This window comes from Octodon degus, unplaced genomic scaffold, assembly GCF_000260255.1.
Source record: "Octodon degus isolate 3935 unplaced genomic scaffold, OctDeg1.0 scaffold00116, whole genome shotgun sequence".
In the NCBI taxonomy this organism is placed as follows: domain Eukaryota; kingdom Metazoa; phylum Chordata; class Mammalia; order Rodentia; family Octodontidae; genus Octodon; species Octodon degus.
This window is the reverse complement of record NW_004524692.1, coordinates 4,796,954-4,819,964: the sequence shown is the minus strand read 5'-3', so window position 1 is coordinate 4,819,964 and position 23,011 is coordinate 4,796,954. Positions and strand designations below refer to the sequence as shown.

General features: G+C 48.8%; 1 protein-coding gene across 1 annotated transcript in view; it reads right to left on the bottom strand.

Moving 5' to 3' along the window:
- Nucleotides 1-18,446, bottom strand: part of Olfml2b (olfactomedin like 2B) — a 37,759-nt gene extending 19,313 nt beyond the window's left edge. The window contains exons 1-4 of the mRNA XM_004639891.3: nt 17,910-18,446; nt 15,516-15,779; nt 13,492-13,599; nt 1,580-1,756 (exon numbers count right to left, since the gene is read on the bottom strand). Coding sequence (XP_004639948.1) covers nt 1,580-1,756; nt 13,492-13,599; nt 15,516-15,779; nt 17,910-18,083 — 723 coding nt within the window. The 5' untranslated portion in view covers nt 18,084-18,446. The remainder of the gene's footprint in view (nt 1-1,579; nt 1,757-13,491; nt 13,600-15,515; nt 15,780-17,909) is intronic.
- Between the last annotated feature and the right edge of the window lie 4,565 nt (nt 18,447-23,011).

The window sequence follows — 23,011 nt, the reverse complement described above, 5'->3', positions numbered from 1 at the left end:
CTTCCTGGCCTCCATGAGGTTTTGCCCCACCAGGTATTCTTTGCCCAAAGCAGGAAGGCCAACCAACCATAGATGGAAACCTCTGAAACTAAGAGTCGAAATAAGCCTTTCTTCCTTTTAGTTGGTTATCTCAGATATTTTCTTACAGTAACAGAAAGCTGATTAACACACTGTGTTATAGTGCATAGAGTAACCAGCTCAGGGACTCTAACTGAACCAGCGCCTGATCAACACACACCCTGAGCGCCTGCCTAAGGCAGACGGAGTCCCTTAGTAACACAGCTGGAAACACACTCCAGACACTAGTGTGCACAGCTCTGCCACATGCCGCAGAGCTTTAGTAAGCAGTTAAAGTATGCAAGGACTGTCTGAAAGGCTGCTCTCCCTGCTGCTCAGAGGCCCCTTTTGTCAGTGGGGCTGGGACTCAGGAAATCCAGATTTCAGTCCTGGTTTAACACCCACAATCCTCTCTGAGCTTCAAGTAAAATCTGGCCAACTTCTCCACACCTCTTATAGCTCTACCTACCACAAGATTCACCTGTTCCCTCTTCCATACTTTTGGATTATCTTCCAAATCAGTGTCCACTTATTGGCCACCAGTTTAGTAAATAGCCTATTACACTACAAGGTAACACATTTAACCATCAACATATAAACATAACTAAATAGTCACTGGAGGCAAAAGAAATAGGTACTGACATACAATTCTATCCCTTTCTAAATTTATTTTTTGGGGCAGGGTCTCACTAAATCACCAGGTTGCCTCCAGGGTGGGCTCAAACTTGCAGTCCCCCTGTTTTAGCCTACCAGAGTGCTGGGATTATAGGCTTATGCCCCCATGCCTGGTTAGGGGAGCCATTCTTAAGCAAGTAAGTCTTTTGCCAGCACTCAAATTATGTTAGATTGTTCCATTTCATGCAAGGAAACTTCATGCTAGAAAAACAAGTGGGTGGGAAGAGACAGAGGTTTAAGAACCTCTATTATCTCTTCCCAAAGGAGCCAGAGAGACCATAAGCATGACTAGGTCTGGGTCCTCATCTCTAAATGGGGTGGTTGAGCTTGGCCTAGCCAGCTTTTGAGAGCTGTGCTGAAGACCACACAGGTTAGGGAGGAAAAGGTAGCAATGAAAGTATATAGTAGGTGATTAAGTCCCTTATCCTTAGAGGACCATATTACTTATTGTTTCCAAGGTGGGATGTATCCAAGAGGAAAAAAGGATGCTGTTAAGGATGCTTGGACAATAGGAGTGAATTCAGATGAGGCAGCACATGTGTCTTCCTCCCTTACAAACACATGGCTGCTCATTAAGGCAGGACACAACAGCAGGAGAACAGTTGGGCCAGGACCTGGGAAAGCTAGATTCCAGTCCTGGCTTAACACCCATGAGCCTCTCTGGGCTTCGAGTGAAATCTAGCCAACTCTTTTCCACTACACTTACAGAACTACTGACAGATACAAAGAGATCATGAGACCAAGACTGTGAAAGGACTGAACCCCAAAAAGCCCTACACAAGTGAGAGATGCTGGAATAGTGCTTCAGGGCACTGTGGCATGAGGCCCTCGGAAGCTGGTGCTCTACCTCGGGGTGGGCATAGGCGGCCGCCGCGTCCCTCTGCAGGGCTGCGCGGATGTCTGGCATGCTGTCTAGGATGTTCCTGGAGCAGTTCTCTTTACCACGCTTGTTCATCTCAGTTCGAATTTCTTCCATGTCCCCTTTGATTTGCTCATTTTCCTTGGTGAGATTTTTGGAAACTTCCTGAGAAGAAAAAGAGGGTCTATTAGTGTGCTGTGGTGGTCAATGGGAGGAAGCTGCTACCAGTGCTAATGTGGAGCACAAAGGCACAGCAGACAGGCTGGGAAATGGGACTGGAGCCCGAGCTGCATGCCAAGCCGCATGCTAGGCACCAGCGCCTGGCCCTCAGGCAGTGTCCCTGCCTAGCTCCAGGACGTCTTACTGCTGGAAATACCACCCTATCTACCAAGGCTTTTCTTACACCACCACCCCTACCAGGAAACATGGCTCTTTTTTTTGTCATTTGGTATGGTCTACCCTTAACCAGGGATGAAGAACGTAACAACAAATTATTTTCACTTACCCATGTGAAGTGGTTACTCATCTGATAAAAGAAAGGGCTTATCAGTAACTTTTAAAGCGACAGCCAAATAATTATAGTATATTTTTTTCTAACAAACAGAAACTTTTCATCAATCATATAGAAAACTGAGAGGTTGGCTTCAAACTTTCCAGTGTACCCATAAAAAACTTTCATAAATGACCCACTTGGTGCACTGGTCACGTTCCAAGCCTGCTTCCTACTGGAAGGGGCTAGAGCTACATCTCAGTCAGCTTGCACAAGGAGGACCTTCTGCGTGTTGGAGGTCCACGTTGGCAGGGGGAAGGCTCCAGATGCCCCTGGGGCTCTTGTCCTGGCAGGGTGGGAAGATGCCAACTTTAACTGGGGACAGTTAGGACCTGTGAGTGCCCCATGTGGGGTGGAGTGAGCTCAGAGCAGGGGACAGTGGGCTGGAGGCAGCGTCCTGTGCAAGGTGAGTGTGGAACTGGTCAGAAGCAATGGAAACTTGTCCACAGGCTTAGAGATGCCCTTTCGCCTGTGGTTACTTTTAGAAAAGCTTGACTTCATTGAGATTCAACATTGCTATGGTCTATATCTGCGTGCCCCCGACCCCTCACACACTCAGAGGCAGGGGTTGTGGGAGGCGACTAGATTACAGCAGCGATGGTAAACCTCTTAGAGATGAGCACCCAAACTGCAACCCCAAGGCCATTTATTTATCGCAAGATGCCAACACTGCAAATAAACTTGAATGCCAATGTTTTTGTTTAGAAAAAACCCCAACTTGCGCATGTACATCTTTTGCCTTCAAAAGGAAAACAACGTGGTGCCATGGGCTCGCCATCACTGAACTACAGGGACATGACAGCTGCTCAGTGTTAAGAGCTGGGGTCTGAATGGAAAAGGCAGGTCACAGGCTGCCAACCTGGAAAGGCTTGTCTCCCTCCCTGGCTCCTCTCTGTCACAAGCCACTTTTCTCCTCCCAGCCCTTCCACCGGCCATGCAAGAACAGACTCTCCCCAACCAAAATAAACTTCTCTTCCTTTAAGTTGCAAGTGTCAAGTGTGGTCTGCCAGCAGTGAGGAAATAACTATGATGAGCACAGATCGACTTTGGCCCCAGACTACGTCTGAAATGCTCTATATGGTGTTCTCGGCTGGCCTCTGTCTGTGAGATCAGGGAGGTAAGCAACCTTGTGAAATAGAGGACAAGTTTGCTTCCCACCCTTCTCAAACAGATGGGTATGAGAAGCACAAAAGCTCAGACCCTGACGGATACAGCCTCTGGGGAAGATGTTAAGAATGTCCTAGAGGGCAGCCTCAGCAGCTCAGAGCCAGGGCGATGTGTGTGTATGCAGGCGGATGACACCAGACACTGTGGCTCCAGTGGCTCCTGCAGTGCCGTCCAGAGGAGCCCAGGGGCACTTGTGAGACTCACCAGGCTCCAGAACTATTGCCATGCCATGCTTAGGAAGTGTGCATGCCACAGTGTGAAGCTGGAAAGGCTCGCTGTGTTCTATGGGGCTCTGGCCAAGCCAGACTCTCGGAATGGCACATAATTAACTGTGAGAGCTGTAGTCCATGAGAAAGATGACTTGCTTTGAGAATACCCAGAGGAGGTGGTTTTATCGGTGTGCAGTCATTCCCAGTAGGGCTTCCAGGGGCAGTTGAGTACAATGGTTAAGGCCACCAGTTCTGCAGGGAGCTGCCTGGCTTCCCTCTCACTGCAGCTCTTCTAGATCTGTGATCGCAGGCGAATTCAAAACTCCCTCTGCTTCAGCTTCCCGTCTGTAACATGGTGACAGTGCCAGCACTTTTTGCTGTGAGCTGCTGGGATGACTGTTCATGCATACAGAGGTACACAGGCTGTGCTACGTGTTTGTTATGTGTCATAGCAAGTCAGGCTGGAAGAGACCCGGCCCCAGACTCCAGCCTAACTTTACAGAGAGGATACCAAGGCCCAGAGTGAGGATGTGACTGGCAGGAAGTCTCTCTCAACAGTGGCAGAGCTGAGTGGGCACCCAGCTCCTGGGCCCCGCTCCCGCAGCCCACCTCCCGAGCGGCTAAGGGCAGCAGGAGGATCCTGGCAGGTGGCCAGCCTCCACAAGGCTTTCTGTGTTGGAAGGGAAACACTGCGCAGGAGGAATTGTTCTTCTGAAAACTTCATTTGAAACCACCTAGCTCTGTAGCTGCTTCATGGCTTGGTAATCACTTTCTTGGCCCCTGTAGCCACAAGGGTGTCACTGAAGGTACAAAATGCCTGGCTGTACCACTGTACCAAGCTTCAGGAGCTGAGGATCATTTATCTACACTTATAACTGATGATCTCCTGCTGCTTGCTAATCAACAGAACTTCCTGGCTGCTCTGTGTCGCCTTTGTACCTCCTTCTAACCTCCTGAGTGTGCGTCATATAAAAGCCCTAGGTCACCAGAGATCGGGGCCTGATATTCTGGGAATGATCCTGGTCAGTGCCTGCTGTAAATCAGCCAGCATCCAAATCCTGGGCATCTTCTCAGTGTTACTGCTTGGGTTGCAGTGTCAGAGAGGCCAGGGGATACTTGTAGCTTGGCTTCAGAATATTCAAGAGGACACGCAGACACAGAGAAACACGGAAGTCCTGGACTCCCGCAAATCCCGACTAGTCAGAGCATAACCAGCAGCCCTGGCCTCATGTAGGCGCGTCCCAGAAATGCAGGCTCTCAGGCCCAGCTGAGGCAGAACCTGTCCTTTCACAAGAGTGTCTTGTCCCCATGCAGAAGCTTGAGAAGCACTGCTGTAAATGCAGGAAGCATAACTTCTGGAAGAGGGAGACAAAAATGTGACAGCTATTTTATAGGCAGTGAGATCTTCCTAGAGCTGAGAGGAAAAGCTCCTGGCCCCGTTGTGGGGTCTATGCATCTCTGTCGTTCAGGAGCACGTCTCAGAGTCACCCCAGGGATGTTGCCTCCTGTATGTCTCACGTCCTAAGACTGTGAAGCGCAGTGAGTCCAGAGACGGAACACGCTGTTTTGTCGTCACATGAATGTTTCAGGGCTGGCACTGAGGGGTCAAGCATGAGCAAGACAAGGTCCTGCTCTGTCAAGAAGAGGGGGCTCCAATGAGAGGGGCTCAGTAACAGACACACAGGAGGATACCAACTAGTGAAAAGTGCCATGGAAACACTGTTAGGGTAGCTTGGAAGATACAGGTGCCTAGTCCCTTGTAATGTCACCCTGAACAGGGGGCTGGCTGCTTGGTGCTGGACCCAACCCCCCAGAAAAGTGCTGGTCCTCATAGAGGGGACAGGCTGGCTTGGCCTTAGCATCTGTATTACTGGAACGAAACTCCCACCTGGCTTGTGAATACCGTCAAACAGGACTGAGGTTCTCTCGTGGTTCCCTGTGGGTTAAGGAGTGACTCCCCCACCTGTCCCCCAAGGTCCCAGTGGCCCCCTGCTTGTTGATTTATAATCTCTAAGTCCCTTTCTGGTTTAGGGAGGAGTTGTTATTCCTCATTTCCACAGAGAGGGCCTGAGGTGGGCCTGGCCCTGAGAGCCCAGAGGAGCAGCATGCTTTATTCCCCTCACGGGAGCAGCAAAGTCTGCCTGCGGCCTGAACAAACACCGGGCCAGCAGTGGCATCACCCCATCGGCCTGCAGGGCCGGGCCAGCTGGTGTCCCCAGGGGAGCCGCAGCAGCTGCCTCACTTTGGCCACCCCCACTCAGTGGCCTCTAACTGGGCCTCGCATAGCCCCCAACTCCTCCTGGGCTTCCACCTCCCACACACCAAGGGCCTTTTGTGGGCACCTTTTGGGAGGTGCTGGGGATGTGGTGAACCCATGACCTCATGCTTCAGGCTCTTCCCCTCTGGGACAGCTGCCACCATGACATTTCTGGCAAGTGTCACTTGGTTGGGGGAGGTGCTAGCACATGGTGGAGGAGCGGGAAAGGCACCTATCTGGCGGCAGACACCGCACGGTCACAGCCCAGGATCCCGGTGCTGTGAAGAGGGCACCAGAAAGGAAAAAGGAGGTACAGGCAGCTGGAGAGCTGGGTAGAAGGATGGACATGACTCAAGATGTGGGAACTTTGTCTTGAGTCCTTGGGGAAGACAGAGACAAGGAGCTGAGAGTGTTCACAGAGGGCACGCTGTGTGCAGGAGGGGCATGCAGTTGGGCACTGAGGGCACCAGCTGGCAGCAAGCCCACACTGCAGATGGGGCAGGTGCTGACAGTGGCCATGTGCACAGGCACCAGCGGGCCTGGGCAAAGGAGAGCCTGAGCATGGTGTAGGTGGCATTACGGGAACAGCTGGCACCAGCACAGGCGCCCGCTCAGTGCGCAGTCAACACAGTGGGTCAGAGCGCAGCCTTCTCTGCAGGGCTGGAGGTGGAACCCAGGGACTCCACACTGAGCTACACCCTCAGCCCCTTTTCAATTTTGAGACAGGGCCTTAATAAGTCACTAAGTTGCCTAACCTGGGCTCCAACTTGTGATCTTCCTGTTCCAGTCTCCTAGAGGGCTGGGATACAGGAGTGTGCCACCACCTCTGACGTGGAACAGCTTTAACAAGGCATAGAGGGTCAATTGCCACCAGACACATAGGTATCTAATGGGATAGAAACAGAGAAAGAGGTCTGGCCCCAGTACCGCCAACTGGTACACTGACTGGGGCATCACCGTTGTTTGCCATGAGTATGAATTCTATGCTGACCATGGCCAGGGCACACGCTGGGATGAGACTGTCATGGCTTAAACTGAAACCGGAGGACCAGGGGAAGGATGACCACAGTGCAGAGCTCTCCCCATTCCCTGAATTCTTGTTTTTCTGACCAGAACTCAGAGCAGGGGTAGAAGTAGATGGTAGTGCCAGCCAGGGAGATGAAGGGGGGCAGCCCCACCATACACACAACCAGATAAGGCAAGTGATGATCTCTCTATGTCTTCAAAAAAGCAAGGGTACTTGTCCCTTCTCCACATCCTAGGCTGGTGTGGAGAATGGACAAGGAGCTGCACAGGGCTCAGTGCCTGGCATGAGAGAAGACCAGAGATGTGAAGGTGGGGCTGGAGTGGGGCAGGCCCTTGAGGTTGCAGCACACAGATGTGAAAAGGGGACAAGAGCTGACGGAGGCTGGGGGCAGGGAGGGGAGGAAGGAAGGAACCTAAGGTTCCAGTGCTGAGAAGATGCACTGTAGGAGGAGACTGGGCCAGACTCTGTCCCTAAGTCATGGTACAGGGACATCACTGCATCTGTGGAGTCTGCTTGGAAGGCCCTGTGGGGCCATGTCCCTCAGGCACCTGGCTGGGTGTGCCACAGAACCCGGTGCAGATGCCAAGCTTGAGGCCAAAGGGGTCCTGGTCCCTGAAGGGGTGAACGGGGCCTGTGGTGGAAGGCTTGGAGTTTCCATCCCTATGTTGCTCCCTCCAATCTGTCCAGGACATGGCTAGGACCAGATGTCCCAGGACAGTCACCCCAGCTGACAGCTGTCCCCAAGCCCCTGGTAAGACAGCTGGAGGGCGAGAGCAGATGGAAACAGCTGGTGCTGTGATACAGGACAGGCCGGCTGCAGCTCAATTCCTCCAACCACAGCTGGTAGAGATGGGCAGGCCAGCCTGGGGTCAGGGTACCGCCAGCTGCCACATTAAATCCCTCACCCATCCTGACAGCTGCTAAACACCTCTTCTATGGCAGGCTTTGAGCTAGGATGGGGGAAACAAAGAAGATTGGACCTGAGCTCCCTGCTGAGGACCCAAGCTGGAGTCAGACAAGTGCACAGAGAGAAGTCCCTGGCCATCACCACTGCTGCTGAATTCCTGCATTCAGGGTAGGCTCACTTCCTAAATAGCCACCAGCCCCCTCACATCCTGGTGGCTATCACCTTGCCGCAGCCAGCAGATGGAGGACCAGCTCCTAAACCTTCAGCCAAGGAGAAAAGCTTCATTCCACACTGGAGATTAGATCTGAAGTCTATACAACCCTGGGAGAGACCATTTACTGGCTTGAACTATACTAAGATGTAAATTGACTTAAATAACAGCAAACCTGACAGAGGCATGACCTCTGACCTGCTGCCACTTCAGAGGACACTGCAGACAGATAAGCCTCACTGGGATGGGGACAGTGAAACAATTAGGACAGGCCACATAGAAACAGATTTGATCAGGAGAGAGAGTCAGAACTCTCAAGGGAGCCTTGATGGGGTGGAGAGTGGGGGAAAGGGGAGGCATGGAAAGACACAGCTCCCTAACTGACTGCCAGGCCTGCACAGATGAAAATGACATTCTCCTGCGATGATGGAAAGATATATCTATCCCCCGGGGTCAGGACTGCTTCTTTGATCTTGGTTTCTAAGGCAGAAACACAAAGTCACCGAATCTTTAGGTCTGGAGGAGAAGCTGTGCCAGTGCAGTCTGGGGAGTGGGCCAGTTCTGGGTCTGGAAAAGCCATCCCAGACTGAATGTCCCCTGGAGCAAATGTTATCAGGAGAAAGGACTTCAGCTGACACACACAGCTCCCTGACACCTGTCTCACTCACAGACAGGGTCTGTAAAGCCCAACAGGAAGATACAGAGGAGACGCCAGAAGGGACAGGGCCTGAGCAGTGGAAATCACACTGCGGAAAGCTTGCAGGTTTGGGTCTATTTGAAGAACATGAGATGCGCAGCCACATGTATAGGACTAGGTAGGTGCACATGAGGCCTATGGGTATTTACAGGTGGCCTGCAGCTAAGCTGCAGAGTTCTTCACAGAGACTTGCAACTTTTATGGGACTGACTTAATCTAACCAGAGCCTTGTTGCTAGAGGACCAGTCCTTTTGTTTTTTTTCTCTGCTTTGGAAATAAATCTGCCCCTGGAAGTAACATGTGGGTCCAGGTGCCACATTCCATGCTTTGAGTCCTGCTACTTTCAGATTCTGTGTTTAGGCCTAGGCAGCCTGCGAGGCTTTGGGGTCTCAGGGTGCCCTTGGAGCTCAAGGTTCAAGTCCTTTCTTAAGTTGAGTCAGCGCCATCTTTTCTGTGTATGTAATGAACAGGGCTCGCTTTTGCCTCTGGAAGCTACACGTTGTCCTCTCTGGTATCTGATTCCCGTCTCTCTCCGGGCACCCACACTCTGTGTCCAATCACTGCCTAACTGGAACACCTTCACCACCACCACCCTGCATCTTTTGCACTGGTGGGACAGGACCAGCCTAAGAACTTTGAAGGTTCTTGGACTGTCGCCCTGCTTGGCTGTGTTTTCCTCCTAGACCAGTTCTAAAATAGGTGCATCATAGACTTCAGGTCACCATCAGGGAAAGAGGAAAGATGTTTTGAAATTTGTATTTTTTAACTCAGTGAAATGGCCCTACTGAATTACAGCGTCCAAACTGGCAAACCTTATAAGGCTGGAAAATATTAAGCATTGGTGAAGATGTGTGTAGAATTTTGCCTTTTGCTGGAAGGAGTATAAATTTGTGTTTACTATTTGGGAAAAGTTTGGCAATATCTCCTAATGTTGAAGATAAGCATAGCTAACAACTCATCCATTCCATTCCTAGTTGTTTACCACAGAGAAACCCAGACATGGATGTACAGGACACACGTGTGGGATGTTCCTACGCAGGGACCCTCATGGCCCATTGTGAGCTAGGGACCTGGAAACAATCTGTGTATCTTTCATCAGTAGGTCAATAAATAAATTTTGGTACATATTTGTAAAACAAAATAATACACAGCCATAAAAATGGATGAACAAGACACAAAACAACACAGAGAAATATCAAAAAATAAAGTTGAGAGAAAGAAGCCCAACACATCTGCACACACACAATTCGGCAGGATTCTATTTACTAAAAGCAAAAAAAAGTAGGCAAAACTATCATGGGAAGGATGCATCCTTAGATGATAAAAACTATAAAAAAAGTAAAGGAGATAAACAAAACCTGCATCAGTAGAGAGGTTCTGGAGGGGGTGTGGGTGGGGCGAAGGCATGTGGGGTTAATATTTTCCTATTTCTTGAGCTGAATGGTGGTTGCCTGTATAACTAGCTTTATAATTTTTAAGCTTTACATTCATTGTCTATGCATTTTTCTCTACATGTATTTTTTTAATGATTCTGTTTTAAAAAAAAACCTTCACCAAAATTTTCCCAGCAGGCAGGCCTCCCAAGTTTTGAGGCTCTGACTGTTCAGATTCCACGTCTCTCTTTTTCTTCTTTCATATGCAAATGAAGTTTTCATCCTGACATCCTCTGGTGTGCCCAGGGTGAGGGTACACACCTGCACCTGTGAATGCTGCCAAGCAGTGACCCACTCCTCAGCAGAGCGCCCTGCAAGCTCACCCCCTTTACCTTGTCTGACCTCCCAAGAACGCCCTTTGGCATTCAAGGGCATCCCAGGACCAACAGCAGCACTTCAATTCCACTCCTATGGAGCCCGGCAGGAGGAGTGTTTTCTCCATTCCCCAACCTTCTGCCTTTTCCATTAGCACAAGCTCCAGACAGCCCGGAGATGCCTCAGTCCTAGATCCCACAGCATTGCCTCCTTGGCCCAGGGGTTGGGCCCACCCCAAGACTGCTGCCTCAGCCCACAGCGTGCTGTGGCCTTGGACTGCCTGGTCTGGGGCAGCCTCCTATTGGGTGGGACTTATTTTCCCTCACCTGTAATCCTATTTCCTGGGACGTATGGGATACAGCCACAGTTGTGCTCAGAAATTCCCTTTTTCAAGGTGTGATTGGAAAAAACTGATACTTGCAAGGCAGATGACAATGATTTGAAGGAATGTTTAGGGCTGGTTAGGAAGAGCTCTGGACCAGGGACCAGAGAGCCTAAGTTCCAGCCCAAGGCTTCTCTGTGCTGTGACCCTAAGTGACCTGAGGTGCCCATCAAAATCCTTAGGTTTCATGTCCTGCTCAGCTCTCAGGGACCAATGGGCTAAATATAAATTTAGTTTTAAATGCTTTAAAAGCTGTAAAATGCTATGTAAATATGACAGACTATTATAGTAAATTCCAAGTTTTGGCTGAACAAAGTGGCGCACACTTGTAATCCCAGCATTCTGAGAGGCTGAGGAAGAAAGATTGCAAGTTCAAGCCCAGAGTGGGCAACTTAACAAGAGCCTATCTCAAAAAAAAAAAAAAAAAGTCAAAAGGATTGTGGATATAGCCCTGGGTTTGATCCTTAATACAGGTGAGACAGAGACAGAGAGGAAGTGGGAGAGGGAAACAAAGAGGGAGAGAGACAGGAACAGGGAACAAAGTTTTGGCTGAACAAAGAAGCTCAGGCTCCAGGGGTAGGGACAGAGAGACTGACTCGTGGATATAATACAGATCATAGATCAGTTTGGGTAAAACTCCGGCTCCTGGAATCCTGCACAGAAGATGCTGTCCCATGGGCTGGTGGCACTGTGGCAAACTCATGCCAACTCCTAGTCCTGGCCAGCTGTTGTGCTAGGCTGCAAATGGACTGTGGCCCTTGAACAGAGTCTAGCCCTCTGGCTTCCCCTGAAACTAGGCACCTGACTGAGCTCTGGAGCTCGGAGCTCCTCCCCTACAGCTCTCTCTCCCAGCTTGTGTTCTCTAGACAGAACAAAACCATGTGGCTGCCAAAGTCAGTGAAAGCAGAAGAGGTCACTATCACCTCTGCTCCTATACAAAGTCGATACTTAAAGGGGCACTGCACATTTGGTCTCATTCTTTCAACCCTGTGTAGAAGAAGCAGTGAGTGGCTTTAAACAGGCGAAGAGCGCCGAGCCTGAGCAATCCACTGAGATTAGGATGGTGTTGACGATTCCCACTCATCCCAGCAGGTGCTCACACTGGGGAAGGGAAGAATCAAGACCCTGGTGGCCTCATTCTCCTAAGGAACCCCTCTGCGGAGTGAGGTATGGTCCTCTTGGCTGCCTTGACCTGTCCACGAAGCTCAGGCTCCAGAGTGCCAACCCCTCATCAGAGTGGTAACTGAAGTCACTGTGGACCTCTCAATCCTCCCAGAGAGGACACCTCATCATAGCACTGAAGGGGCCAAGCCTAAGAGGTGGGCAGAGAAGGAAGTGGAGTTCACTTTCAAGGAACATTTTTTGGAGTCCAAGAAAGATGCCCAAACCAATCTCTGTTGCTAGTGTTTCACCATCTTCATCCCAGCTTGCTCAGCAGAACAAGGTAGGAAGGTCTTGCTCATAACCCAAGCTCCATGTTGAATCACTTCAAAGTATTTTCATAATGAGTGCACCTAATATTCTCTTTGCAGTCATCTGAGATAGGGCCCTGGTCCCACACAGCAGATGGAGAAGGACCTGGCTACTTGGTAAGGGCAGACAGAGAGGGATTCACTGTCTGGACTCTTTGGCTGGCCTTCTTTCTGCCTAAACTAGAGGCCCTTCCTTTTTCACATCTTATATCTGTCAGCATTCATCAGGCAACCATAGCTTCTCCAGGATTCACTTTCAGAAGACTTTTTTGGGCAAAGAATATTGATGTTTATAGCTATTTACTATTCAATTTAGCACTTACAGCAATGCTTCAAAAATTAAAGAAATAAGGCCAAGGCTATAGCTCAGTGGTAGAGGTCTTGTCTAGCATTTGTGAAGTCTTGCATTTAATCTTCAGTGCTGTGATTAATTAACTAATTAATTAATTAGATCTCTTGTTGAAGCAGCATCTCATTGGGTATTTCAAATCTTCATCCAAAAGTTAGATGCCAGTTAATAAGACCCAGCTGTAAGTTTCTTACCAGTAGAGTTGAATGTTGATCATTACTTGTCTAATAAGTAAATTACTTTCTTGTTTATATGTTAAAGTAGTGCAGCAACAAAAACAATACCAATGTTGTTATAATGTCTCTAGCCCTAACTCCTTCGAGCATACCACACACCACTAGATAAAAACCATGGCTTTCTGAAACCAGTCAGAATAAAGTGAGTTTTTATGCAAATTCTACCATTTGTCCTCAATGCGCACAGCCTAAATGACAGGAAGGAATATTATTTATTAGAGAAAGAGAAGGACAGAAGGAGGAGGAGGAGGAAGAGGAAGAGGAGAAATGGAAGGAGGGAAAGACACTTGAACCTTAACAAAATAAAACAGGGAAGAAACAAAAAATTAGCACCCATATACCCAGGAGTGAGATGAGGCTGCCTTAGAATTGGAGCTAAGACACTTACTGCACCTTTACATTGCATTTAACTTTGAGTTCCCTAGAAACCAAGATGGAAATAAAGATACATTGGTTATATAGTTCTTATAGATTTTTTAAAAATTACGGTTTTATTTTACTGATTTGCTAAACCACCACCTTTGTGGCACACTTTTGGATGACTGTTTCACGTATATTATTTCATTTCAAAAAGAACAGAAAGGGTTACATGTAGCTTGTGCACAGGTTTCCTAAAAAATGTTTTGGGAACTTTGATGAACTTTTTGGCCTTGATCAAGCGAAAGACAGAAACCGAAATCCTCCTTACCTCCTCCAGCTTATCCACGCGCCCCACCAGTTTGGTGGTGACCGAATGCAGCTTCAGGAGATCCAGCCCATAGAAGGCACCTTCCAGCATGTCTACGATCGTGGAGAGCTAGGAGACAAGGGCTGGGGTTAGCCAGGCGGGGTGGACAGATGGGGGAAATAGTTTCCTTCCAGGTCTCCGTGTTGGAGCCTCAATGAGGAAACCAGAACCCAGGAATTCAGCCGGGACCTTCAGAAACACATGTGCACATGGGGACACAGAGCAGATGGTAAATACGTGTTGTGCCTTCTTATGCATTTACACACACACACACACACACACACACACACACACACGCATATGGATTAGAAAATCAGCGTGTCCTATAACAACAAATAAGGTCTAGCCATAGTCATAAACTGTCTATGCCCCTTCTATGGAATCCACCAGTTGTCTACACATCTACCCCATTCCTACTAGCCTATAAGCTCCTTTAAAGTTCTTCATCTCTGTCTTCTCCAACTACATTGCTGAGCGCCAGCCATAGCAAGTAATCTATAAGTACTCAGCAAAGCAGCTGCTAACATGCACACTTTTAGGATGTGCTGCTGAGACCCTCAGCATTATCATTTACTAAAGGCCTTGGAAGGTACCAACAGGTTGTTCTAAAAATGCAGATGTAATCTCAGTTACAGGGCAGGCTGAGATCCCAGGAGTTTAAGATGATATACAGTATAGCATAATACACAGTAAAAAAATAAAGAAAAAAAAGCTAAATTCAGTTGTTTTCTACACTCTACACCAGCCTAGGCCTGGTGGGATGAAGGTCTCCAACGCTCTGGCAGTATGGAGGGTGCAAAGGAGACAGATCTTTAGCTGGCGCCTCCCTGCCAACTACCATTCCCTGCGAGGGTATGCGAGTTTACACTGTAACAATCTCTATTTCCCACTCATCTTTAATTCTGCTTCCAGATGAAGAATTCCACTTCAAGCTAGAAGACCGCTGTCCCCCACTTCAGAGGAAGAAGGTGGGCTCCTGGGTAGAAGCTGTAGCTGGTCTGCAATGTACTGCGCTGACTTTCTGATTCCTAGTAGAAATTTTGCTTGCTGTTGTCCTACAAGTCTCTGTGAGTGCAGTCCTAGGACTGAGTGACCATGGCACTTGATATAGAAAATAGTTTCATGGCAGAGCTGCAGCTCTGAGCGGTGTGGCCAGTTCAGGGGACACTGCTGTACTGATAAATACTCAGCTGCTTAAAAAGGCACTGGTCATTGCCGAGGGAGTGAAAGGGGCCAGGAATGGCAGGTGCCATCACATGACCATTCATTCATTCACTCATTCACCCAGGCATCGTGTGGAGCACTCAACAGCTGTCACATCATTTATTCTTACAGCCCTTCTAGCAGATATTCTCAAATTTTATTCAAGGAGGCCAAGGCCAGGCAAGTGAAACAACTCAAGCAGAGTCATGCAGCTGTAGTTTGAATCCAAGTCTGACCCCAAAACCAAGTTAATCCTCCCACCCCATGCTGCAAGTGGAGAGATGTATGGGGCCAGATGCAGCTCTCAGCCAGCTCGTGGGACTGTCTAAGTAGGACCTGAGTAGGACCACAGGATCTGCTGGATGACAGGACCCAGGCGGGCCCTGGACCTCCCTTTCCTAGGTTACTTGACAATGGGGCCAAGGACTGAGGGTCATATGTTTCTGTGTCTCTCATTGCTTTAATGTACATGTTGGGCTAACAGTAAACTGTGACAGTAATTTTCCTGGAGAACACAGTGTTCTTTTGGCCTGCCTGGCCTAGCAGCTGTTCCCTGGCCTGGCCCTCCTTGGCTTCATAAGGGGGTGCAGGCACGCTTCATTCTTACATCTCCCTTGGACTCCTCAGCTGTAAGTGACCCATTTGTTAGAATACCAGTCTCAGCTCTACACACAAGGCTCCCGGGAAGGCAACAGGCCTGACCTCCTTTAATGGCCTTGCCAATTCCAACAGTGGCCCTTGTGCACTTGCAGGTCCCCAAAGTGCCTCGTGCCAGTCCCTACCTTCAGGTCTCGGCTGTCTGCCTCTCGAAGCTTCTGCAGCCTGAAGTCCCCCTCGCAGGGATTGAGGGCAGACGGGGGTGCGACACAGGCACACTTGCAAGATGAGCCGGAGGTGATGGTTTCCACGGTATAGAAGTCTTCCTTCCTGGAGGTGCCCTCATTGATCCTCTTGCAGGCATCTCGGCCCAGAGGTCTCACCACACACTTGCACTGGCAGTCAGAGCCCTCAGACAAGGCCTTGACTTTGTCATAGTCCCCCAGCAGCTAGATACACATAGAAAATAAGCTGGAGGTGTGCAAACACAGGCATCCATCATAGCCTGGAAGGAGGCCACCTATTAACTTGGTCAAAGGTCCTCCACTAGCCTGAGACCTCAGCCAACTCTGAACCATGGAGCAAACAGGTCACTACGTTGCAATTTGCTGAGTTGGACATTTCCAAGAATTCACTGCTCTTGATTTGTCTTAGAAAGCAGTGTATTTCTCAAGGGGCTTTATTTTTTTCTCATTTAAAGCAGGGGAGGGGGGGGGCGGAGTTGCAGGAGGGACTGGAAAGTTGGTGCTCAAATTCGAGGACTACTGGCTTCTCTCTTCCTGCCTTCACTGGACACTTCGAGGGCCTCGTGGGGACCAAGGGAGGTGTGGTGAGGGGTAGGGGTGGGCCACACAGACAGCCTTCCTGAGCCAACGTGCAGGAGGCAGGTGAACAACAGTCACATAGACTTGCGGGTGGGAAGTGGCCCTGAAGAGCTGAGTGCAGGAGCAGCATAGCTGAGAGGAGCCCCACACAGGAGCCAGGGAAAACTAGGAGGGAGTGTTATTTGCACCGAGGCTTGAAGGACTGGTTACATTTAGAGAAAAGTTGTTGGGAAAAGGGAGGCTGGTTCAGAAAGCAATAAGGTCTACCCAACCTTATAGTGCATTTTGCTTCTAGCGCAGCCTCTGCACCCAAATCCCAGGCCAAACCCAGGACAGCAAACTGGCTGTGTCTGCCGCTTCTACAACCCTGGACATTTCCTCCAGCACGCTCGCTCCCCACTTACTGTGAAAAGCAGCCCCCTAACCCTGCAGCCTAAAGTCCTTAAAGCCAGGACTCCTTACCTAGTCAGACAGAAGGGGGTTCATTCCTTTCATCTGACTAAAGATCCCAGCAGTCAGGCCCTGAGCTTGTGTGCATGGATGTGTACACCTTGGGGTGCCGTCTAGGGGGAAGCGGGCATGTAATGTTTTCCTTGCAAAGGCTGGGTTTCTTCAAATACTAATATTTGCTCTAGAGCTGTTGTCAAACACAGAGTGGATCAGAGGAAGAAGGTGCAGTTCAGGGTGACTTAAGCAGTGGGTCTTTCTGGACTGATGTCTACTTTCTGAAACTCTGCCCAGATTCTTTAAAAAAAAAAAAAACAGTGCTCTAAGAACCCAGGGTGGGTTCCTTCCTTTCAGAAGGCTCAGGTTTCAGGAGAGCTTTTGTTGATGGTATTCTGGAGCCCCAGTGTGAGGGATTTTGTGTCATTTTCTACTGAGGGTCAACGGGAGGTTATGGGTGGGCATGGGCATATATCAGCATAATCATTAAAGACCAGGCTCCATAAATCCCAAAGTAGCCCTGAGCACTTTTCCTACAGGAAGATCCAGGGTGAGGACTTAATGGAGGTGCAGGTGACACTTGAGGAGCCCCTTCTCTGTCATTCTTCACAGTGACACCCACCACAGATGGTCAAATTGGGTCTGAAGAGCCTGAACTAACACTCCCCAAAGTGTCCCATACAATCACAAGATGTGGGGTGAAGAAGGCTGGGGCCTCGCTCTGCGCCCCTCTCTCTCTTTAGCTGCAGAATGGGCATCAGCATATTTTGAGGACCAAGCCAGACTCCCAAGTGGACACACTGCAGAGCCCATCAGTACCACCTCTCTTGCCCACTGAGTCTGCCAGACCCGGGCGGCTCTGCTTCTCCACTCCCTGCTTCCCAGGCCCAGGGCCCAGGGGTGCCATACACTACATGTCCTCGCTTAGTGCTTCTGCCTGGGGGCCTTGCTCCAGGCCTTAAAGCATCTCCCCTGGGTGACCCCATCCCGTTTCAGCGAGAGGTACTTTTTACAACCGGTAAAGCAAAAACACAAACAAGTATTTTCTTTCTTCTCAAGGGACCCGTGCAGTCTTCCCTTCCCTCTCCTCTCTTTTCTCCTGATTTGGTAACCTTGAGAGACCCCGAGATTTTTAGAGTAGGACCCATGTCTTTCCCTTTAAGAAAATATTCTGATAAGTGAAAAAAAATGAATGCCCTTCCCATTGGCAACCGAGGGGGAAAGTGCTGCCCCCAAACGCTTCACCCAGGGCCAATCTCTGGCCCAGCCACCTTTCTAGGCAAAGAGGGGTGGGCTCAGGACTTGTCCTACCTGAGATAAAACGTTCTCCTGGTTGTCCGCCTCATTCTGCAGAATCTCATCCTCTGTGGGCGCCACTGTTTGCACCTCAGGAGACTCGGTTGTCACTGTGGGGGGAGTGCTGACCCCCCATACCCTTGCCACAAGTAGAGCAAGGCAGAGAACTAGCGGCAGAGGCTTGGCCATGAGGGACGCGACCACAGGGACCTTAGCCCTTCCGGAGAAGGCTCGAGTTGCGGTCTCGGTGGTGCCGCCTGAGGCAGGAAGGTGTCTTGACTGCAGCGCCGAGGGGCTGCCCCGGTGCCTTCTAAAGCTGGGTGCGGCTGCGCGGGGCAGGAGGACGCACCCCGGACACCCTGGGCATCTCCTTCCCGACCCAAGTAGCCAAGACTGGGGAGCAGGGCTCAGGGAAAAGGAGACCCGAAGGAGGCGCAGGTGGGAGGCGAGCGCGCAGCAGAGGCGCGTCGCATGCACAGCGGGGAGCCCGGGAACACTCGGGGACCGGCTCCGGGGAGCAGCGCGCGCGGCAGCTGCGGCGGAGGCGGCTGGGCTGGGGCCGGGGCGCGGGCGCGGAGCGAGGGCGGAGCCTCTATTGTGCCGGGCCGCGGCGGTGCAGCCAGTGACGGCGCGGAGGCGGAGGACCAGGAGCCCTGGACTCCGGCGTAGGGGCGCAGGCCCACCCCGCCCCCGACGCCGGCCTGCACGGGCGCTGCTGTCCTTTTCTCTGAAGGCAGCGATGGGGACAGAAAAGTCACCCTGTCACCGGTCACTGAAGTGTCTGGGTCCCCTGTGTCCATTGCCGCAGCGAGGAGCGAGTTTTCTCTGGGTTGGGAGGAGGCTGCTCCCGGGCTTGGACACCTGGCGACGTCCCACTGGTGTGCTGGGCAAGAGAAAGACACCTCGGCTCTTTTGGGGGTTCCGTTTCTCCGGACTCAACTCTGGGCGCTATCCATGGCAGCTTTGAACTTAGCGCCATTGGAAGTTTGCTTGTCCGCCAAAGCTTTAGAAACTAGTAATACCTCCACCCAGAGGATAATTATTGAACTCCCTGCTGGAGCCTGGCCTCAGCCGGCTACACGCTGAAAAGCACCGTGACAAGTCTCTGACACGGTGCTCTCGGGAATGCTATGCCCCAAGACCCACGTCTTCGAAGGGAACCTCTCCTTCCCTTCCCATCTTTGGGTCTGGACAAGCCTCCAGGTCCCAGGTGATCTATGTCCAGGTCCCAGGACGCCTACTCTGTACAGTGGGCGGATGTTACCCTGCCTTATGTTTAGAGTCCCTTCGATAAATCCACTATGAAGACTTGCAGCGTAATTAAGAAAGCATTGTGCTAGCTCATTGGACTAAGCACCTGCTTTGGCAAGCGCAGGGACCAGGGTTGGAGTCCGATCTGCATAGTGAGACCCTATATCAAATACATAAATAAAAAAAGAGAGAAGAAAGAAAGAAAGAAAGAAGAAAGCACTGTGCCTTCCAGGACAACTAATCACCTTTAAAATATTAAACAGAGCCAGATGATAGCAAAGATGGGAAAGGCACTTCACATCCTTGAGAAATCCAAATACCATACCCAATCCTAGAGAATAAGGGTTGTAATAACCTAAATAATGAACATATATGTGATAACAGTTGACAGAAATATAATAATAATTATTGTTATTATATTATTATGTGATGCTGGATATCAAACCCAGAGTGTCGTACATGCTAGGCAAGTGCTCTATCAATGAGCTACATTCCAACCCATATAATAAATATTAATATACTTTAATAAGTTTTTAAAAAACTCGGTTTATGGAAAATAATCTTGGGCTAGGGAGATGGCTCAGCAGTCTAAGTGCCTGCCTGGCAAGCACAAGGACCCAGGTTCAATCCCTGATACCCCATGCCTTGTCAGCCCTGGAACCCTAGGCACACAAAACCGGCATGGTGGTGCACACCTTTAATCCTAGTGCTGGGGAGGCTGAGACAGTAGGGTCACTATGAGTCTGAGCAGTGTAGCAAGACCCTGTATCACATAAATAAATTAATTAATAAAGATTTTTTAAAAGAAGCGAATCCCAAGATTTGGGTATCTGGCTTTCTTAGATGTCCCCCTTACTGGTTACTTCTATGTAAACTATCACATGTTTTCTGCAACTCAGTGGGGTAAACCTTTATACAACGTGGTTTGAAAGTTTAGTTAGAATAAAAATGGAGTCAGGAATTGCAACTGCCCTAGAAGCTGAGGCAAGAGGACCACAAGCTGGGATGTTGAATGCTGGCTAAGCTGGAAGGCAACAAACTGGGTTAGTAGACATACTGTGAAGAGGAGACCCCTGCGTCTTACAGAAGGAGTGCGGGGCCAGGGGTGGGGACCGGAGGCCCTCCTTGGAACAAGTGCTTAGACTGCAAGGCAGAATCCGGTGGGGCTTAGAAAGGAAGGCATAGGTCACTCCCAGCTGAACGGTCAGTAAGCCTGGAGGAGTGATTCTGTGAAGGACAGAAGCTGTGGGGAGATCTCAACGCGATGGCAGGTAAGTCAGTCAGAAGTAAGGCGGAGACAGAGGCCCTCTGGGCAGAAACAGCAGCCTGAATTTGCCCACTCGGATCTCACACTGCTCACTTCTCCTGGGATTTCCATTCCCGCGCAGTCCCTAAGGTAGTAACAAGACCTCTGTGCACACATTGTGGAGATCCATGCTCCTCTGTGCGTTGTCTCTGTGGCTCCTGTCTTCCCACTAGACTGTGAGCTCCATGAGGTTAGGTGTTTGCCTGGTTTTGTTCACCTTCCATCCTGGTTTCACCAGTGCCTGGAACAGAGTGGACATTAAGTGGTTCAGTGGATGTGAACAGCAAATAGTGCAGCAAATTCCCAGTCACCTTCATAAACAGTGTCGTTGTAGCCATTAGGGTGCATTTGCCTGGAGGGACAGGAGACTCCTAGCAGCAATGGTGTAATCAAACACATATTTATTTTTCTACCCCCTTAGAAGACTGAAAGTGAGCCCTTGAGCTTTAGTAATGTCATCAAGCACCAAACTCTTTCTGTTTTCCACTCCATCATGCTTAGGGTTTTGACTTTTTGACCCATTACAACTGATTAAAGCTTGTCTGAGTTACCCACTGCCACATAGTCAATTTTCCAGTTTCCATATAGCTATGGGAAGCCATAGGATTCAGTTCTGGCTACCAGAATAAAATACATCTGTAGGGAGTTTCTGAAAAAGTCCTCTTGCTCCCTGATAAAAGAAACAGGGGAGTGGAGTTTTTGACGTGACCCATCTGTCGCATCTTGTCTTTAATTATGGCTCATGGTGCCTAGGGCTGTAGCAGCCATCTTATGACCATGAGTCCCCTTTACATACTGAACTAAAATTTATCTCCTTTTAACCCCATGTTTTCTTTGAGACAGGGTCTTGTTATGTAGTTCAGCCTGGCCCAAACTCATTATGTCAACCAGACTGGGGCTGAACTCATGGGGCTCCTCCTGTCTCAGCCTCCCACTTCAGGTGTGCACCCCCAGACCCCGCTTACAAGCCCACTTTTGAAGACTCCTATTGTAGTCCTCAGTCCTATGGTCCTACACAGAATTTGTCAGACAACTTTCCCACAAGAGGGAAAACTTTTCTTTCTCTTAAAGATAGAAAGGAAGTGTCTTCTCAACCTATTTCTTCAACTAACTACATCTATTTTGTCTCCATTTTATTCACTTGTTTCTCAGACCACGTGACCTTCCAGACCTTCCGTTATTCTGGTTAGTTTCTCTCCAGAAAGCCTCCAGTTGGAATGAATGTGAGAGCACATTGAAACCATTCCTTCTCTTTTTCTGGGCACTGCTGTCTTATTAATGCAGCCCCAGATTGCCTGAGCTCTTTTGGCAGCCACCTTCCACCAAGTGATTCACACTGATTTGTTTTCTTAAATGTAGTTTTCTTTTTTACATGTATGAATGTTATGCTGGTTTCCTCTCTCCTGTGCTTTCCAGCTGTGTTCTTTATTTAACACAAGTACAGATTTTTACATTTTTACCTACTAAATACCACAGTGATTTCATCCTGCTGAAATCTTGCCCTCCCTTCATTTAATTTCCAACTTTAGTAAGCATAGTTCCTGTCTTAATTCAATCATTAATTTAAAAAATTAAGTCAGCGAGGGCCAGATTCCACAGCCCTTCACCCTTTGTAGGAAAAGTCTGTCCTACTTCTTTTTCTCTCTCCAGTGCTAGAGATTAAACCCAGAGCCCCATGCTTGCAGAGAGACCACTGAGCTACACCCCAGACCCTTTCAGGGTGTCAGACAGTCGGAGATACTGGTGTTCAGCCCACAAATCTTCACTGTGCTTGCAAACATTTCTTTTTTTTTTAAAATTTTTAAATTTTATTTTAGTTTAGTTTGAAAAGTAAAAAAAAAAAGCAAAACAAAAATCAGAAAGAAAGACAGAAACAGGGTAACATAGAACAATACATACGTTACAGATTTTCAAAACAAGAATAGCTTATTAACAATGGCTGGCATATTATCTATTTTTTTAACAGCAATAATATTTTATTATTAAAAACTACAATTTACTATGCCAGTTGCCCTTCTAAATGTTGTATATACATTATATACTTCAATACTTGTACCAATGGAATAATGTATATATTATTATGTCCATTTTGCGTGGAAGGAAACTCAAATTTAGGCAGGTTTAGTCACATATCTCAGGTCATCTAACTAGTGAGTGGTAGTATATAAATCCAAAATGTCTGACCTCAAAGCCTATTTTTTTTTTGCTTTTATTTTTATTTTTTTTTGATAACAATAAAATTCTTCATAAGAAAATTTGCATGGATTTAGGTACACAATTTCTGTACAAGTATAGGCAGACATCATCAGATTTGTACTATCACATACATATGTTATCTTTATGTAGTATTTCAAAGCTTGTAGACCAAAAATGTTATTATTATTATTATTTTTTTTAATAATACACTGCATACATTCTTCCCAGTGGTTAATTGATGTACAAGATGCGGACCTGTGATCCTACTTACAAACACCATTAGAACAAATCATTCTATTCATTAAGAGAATGCAACTATATATCTATCCCAACCACTTTGAATACACAGATACAAAATGGACAT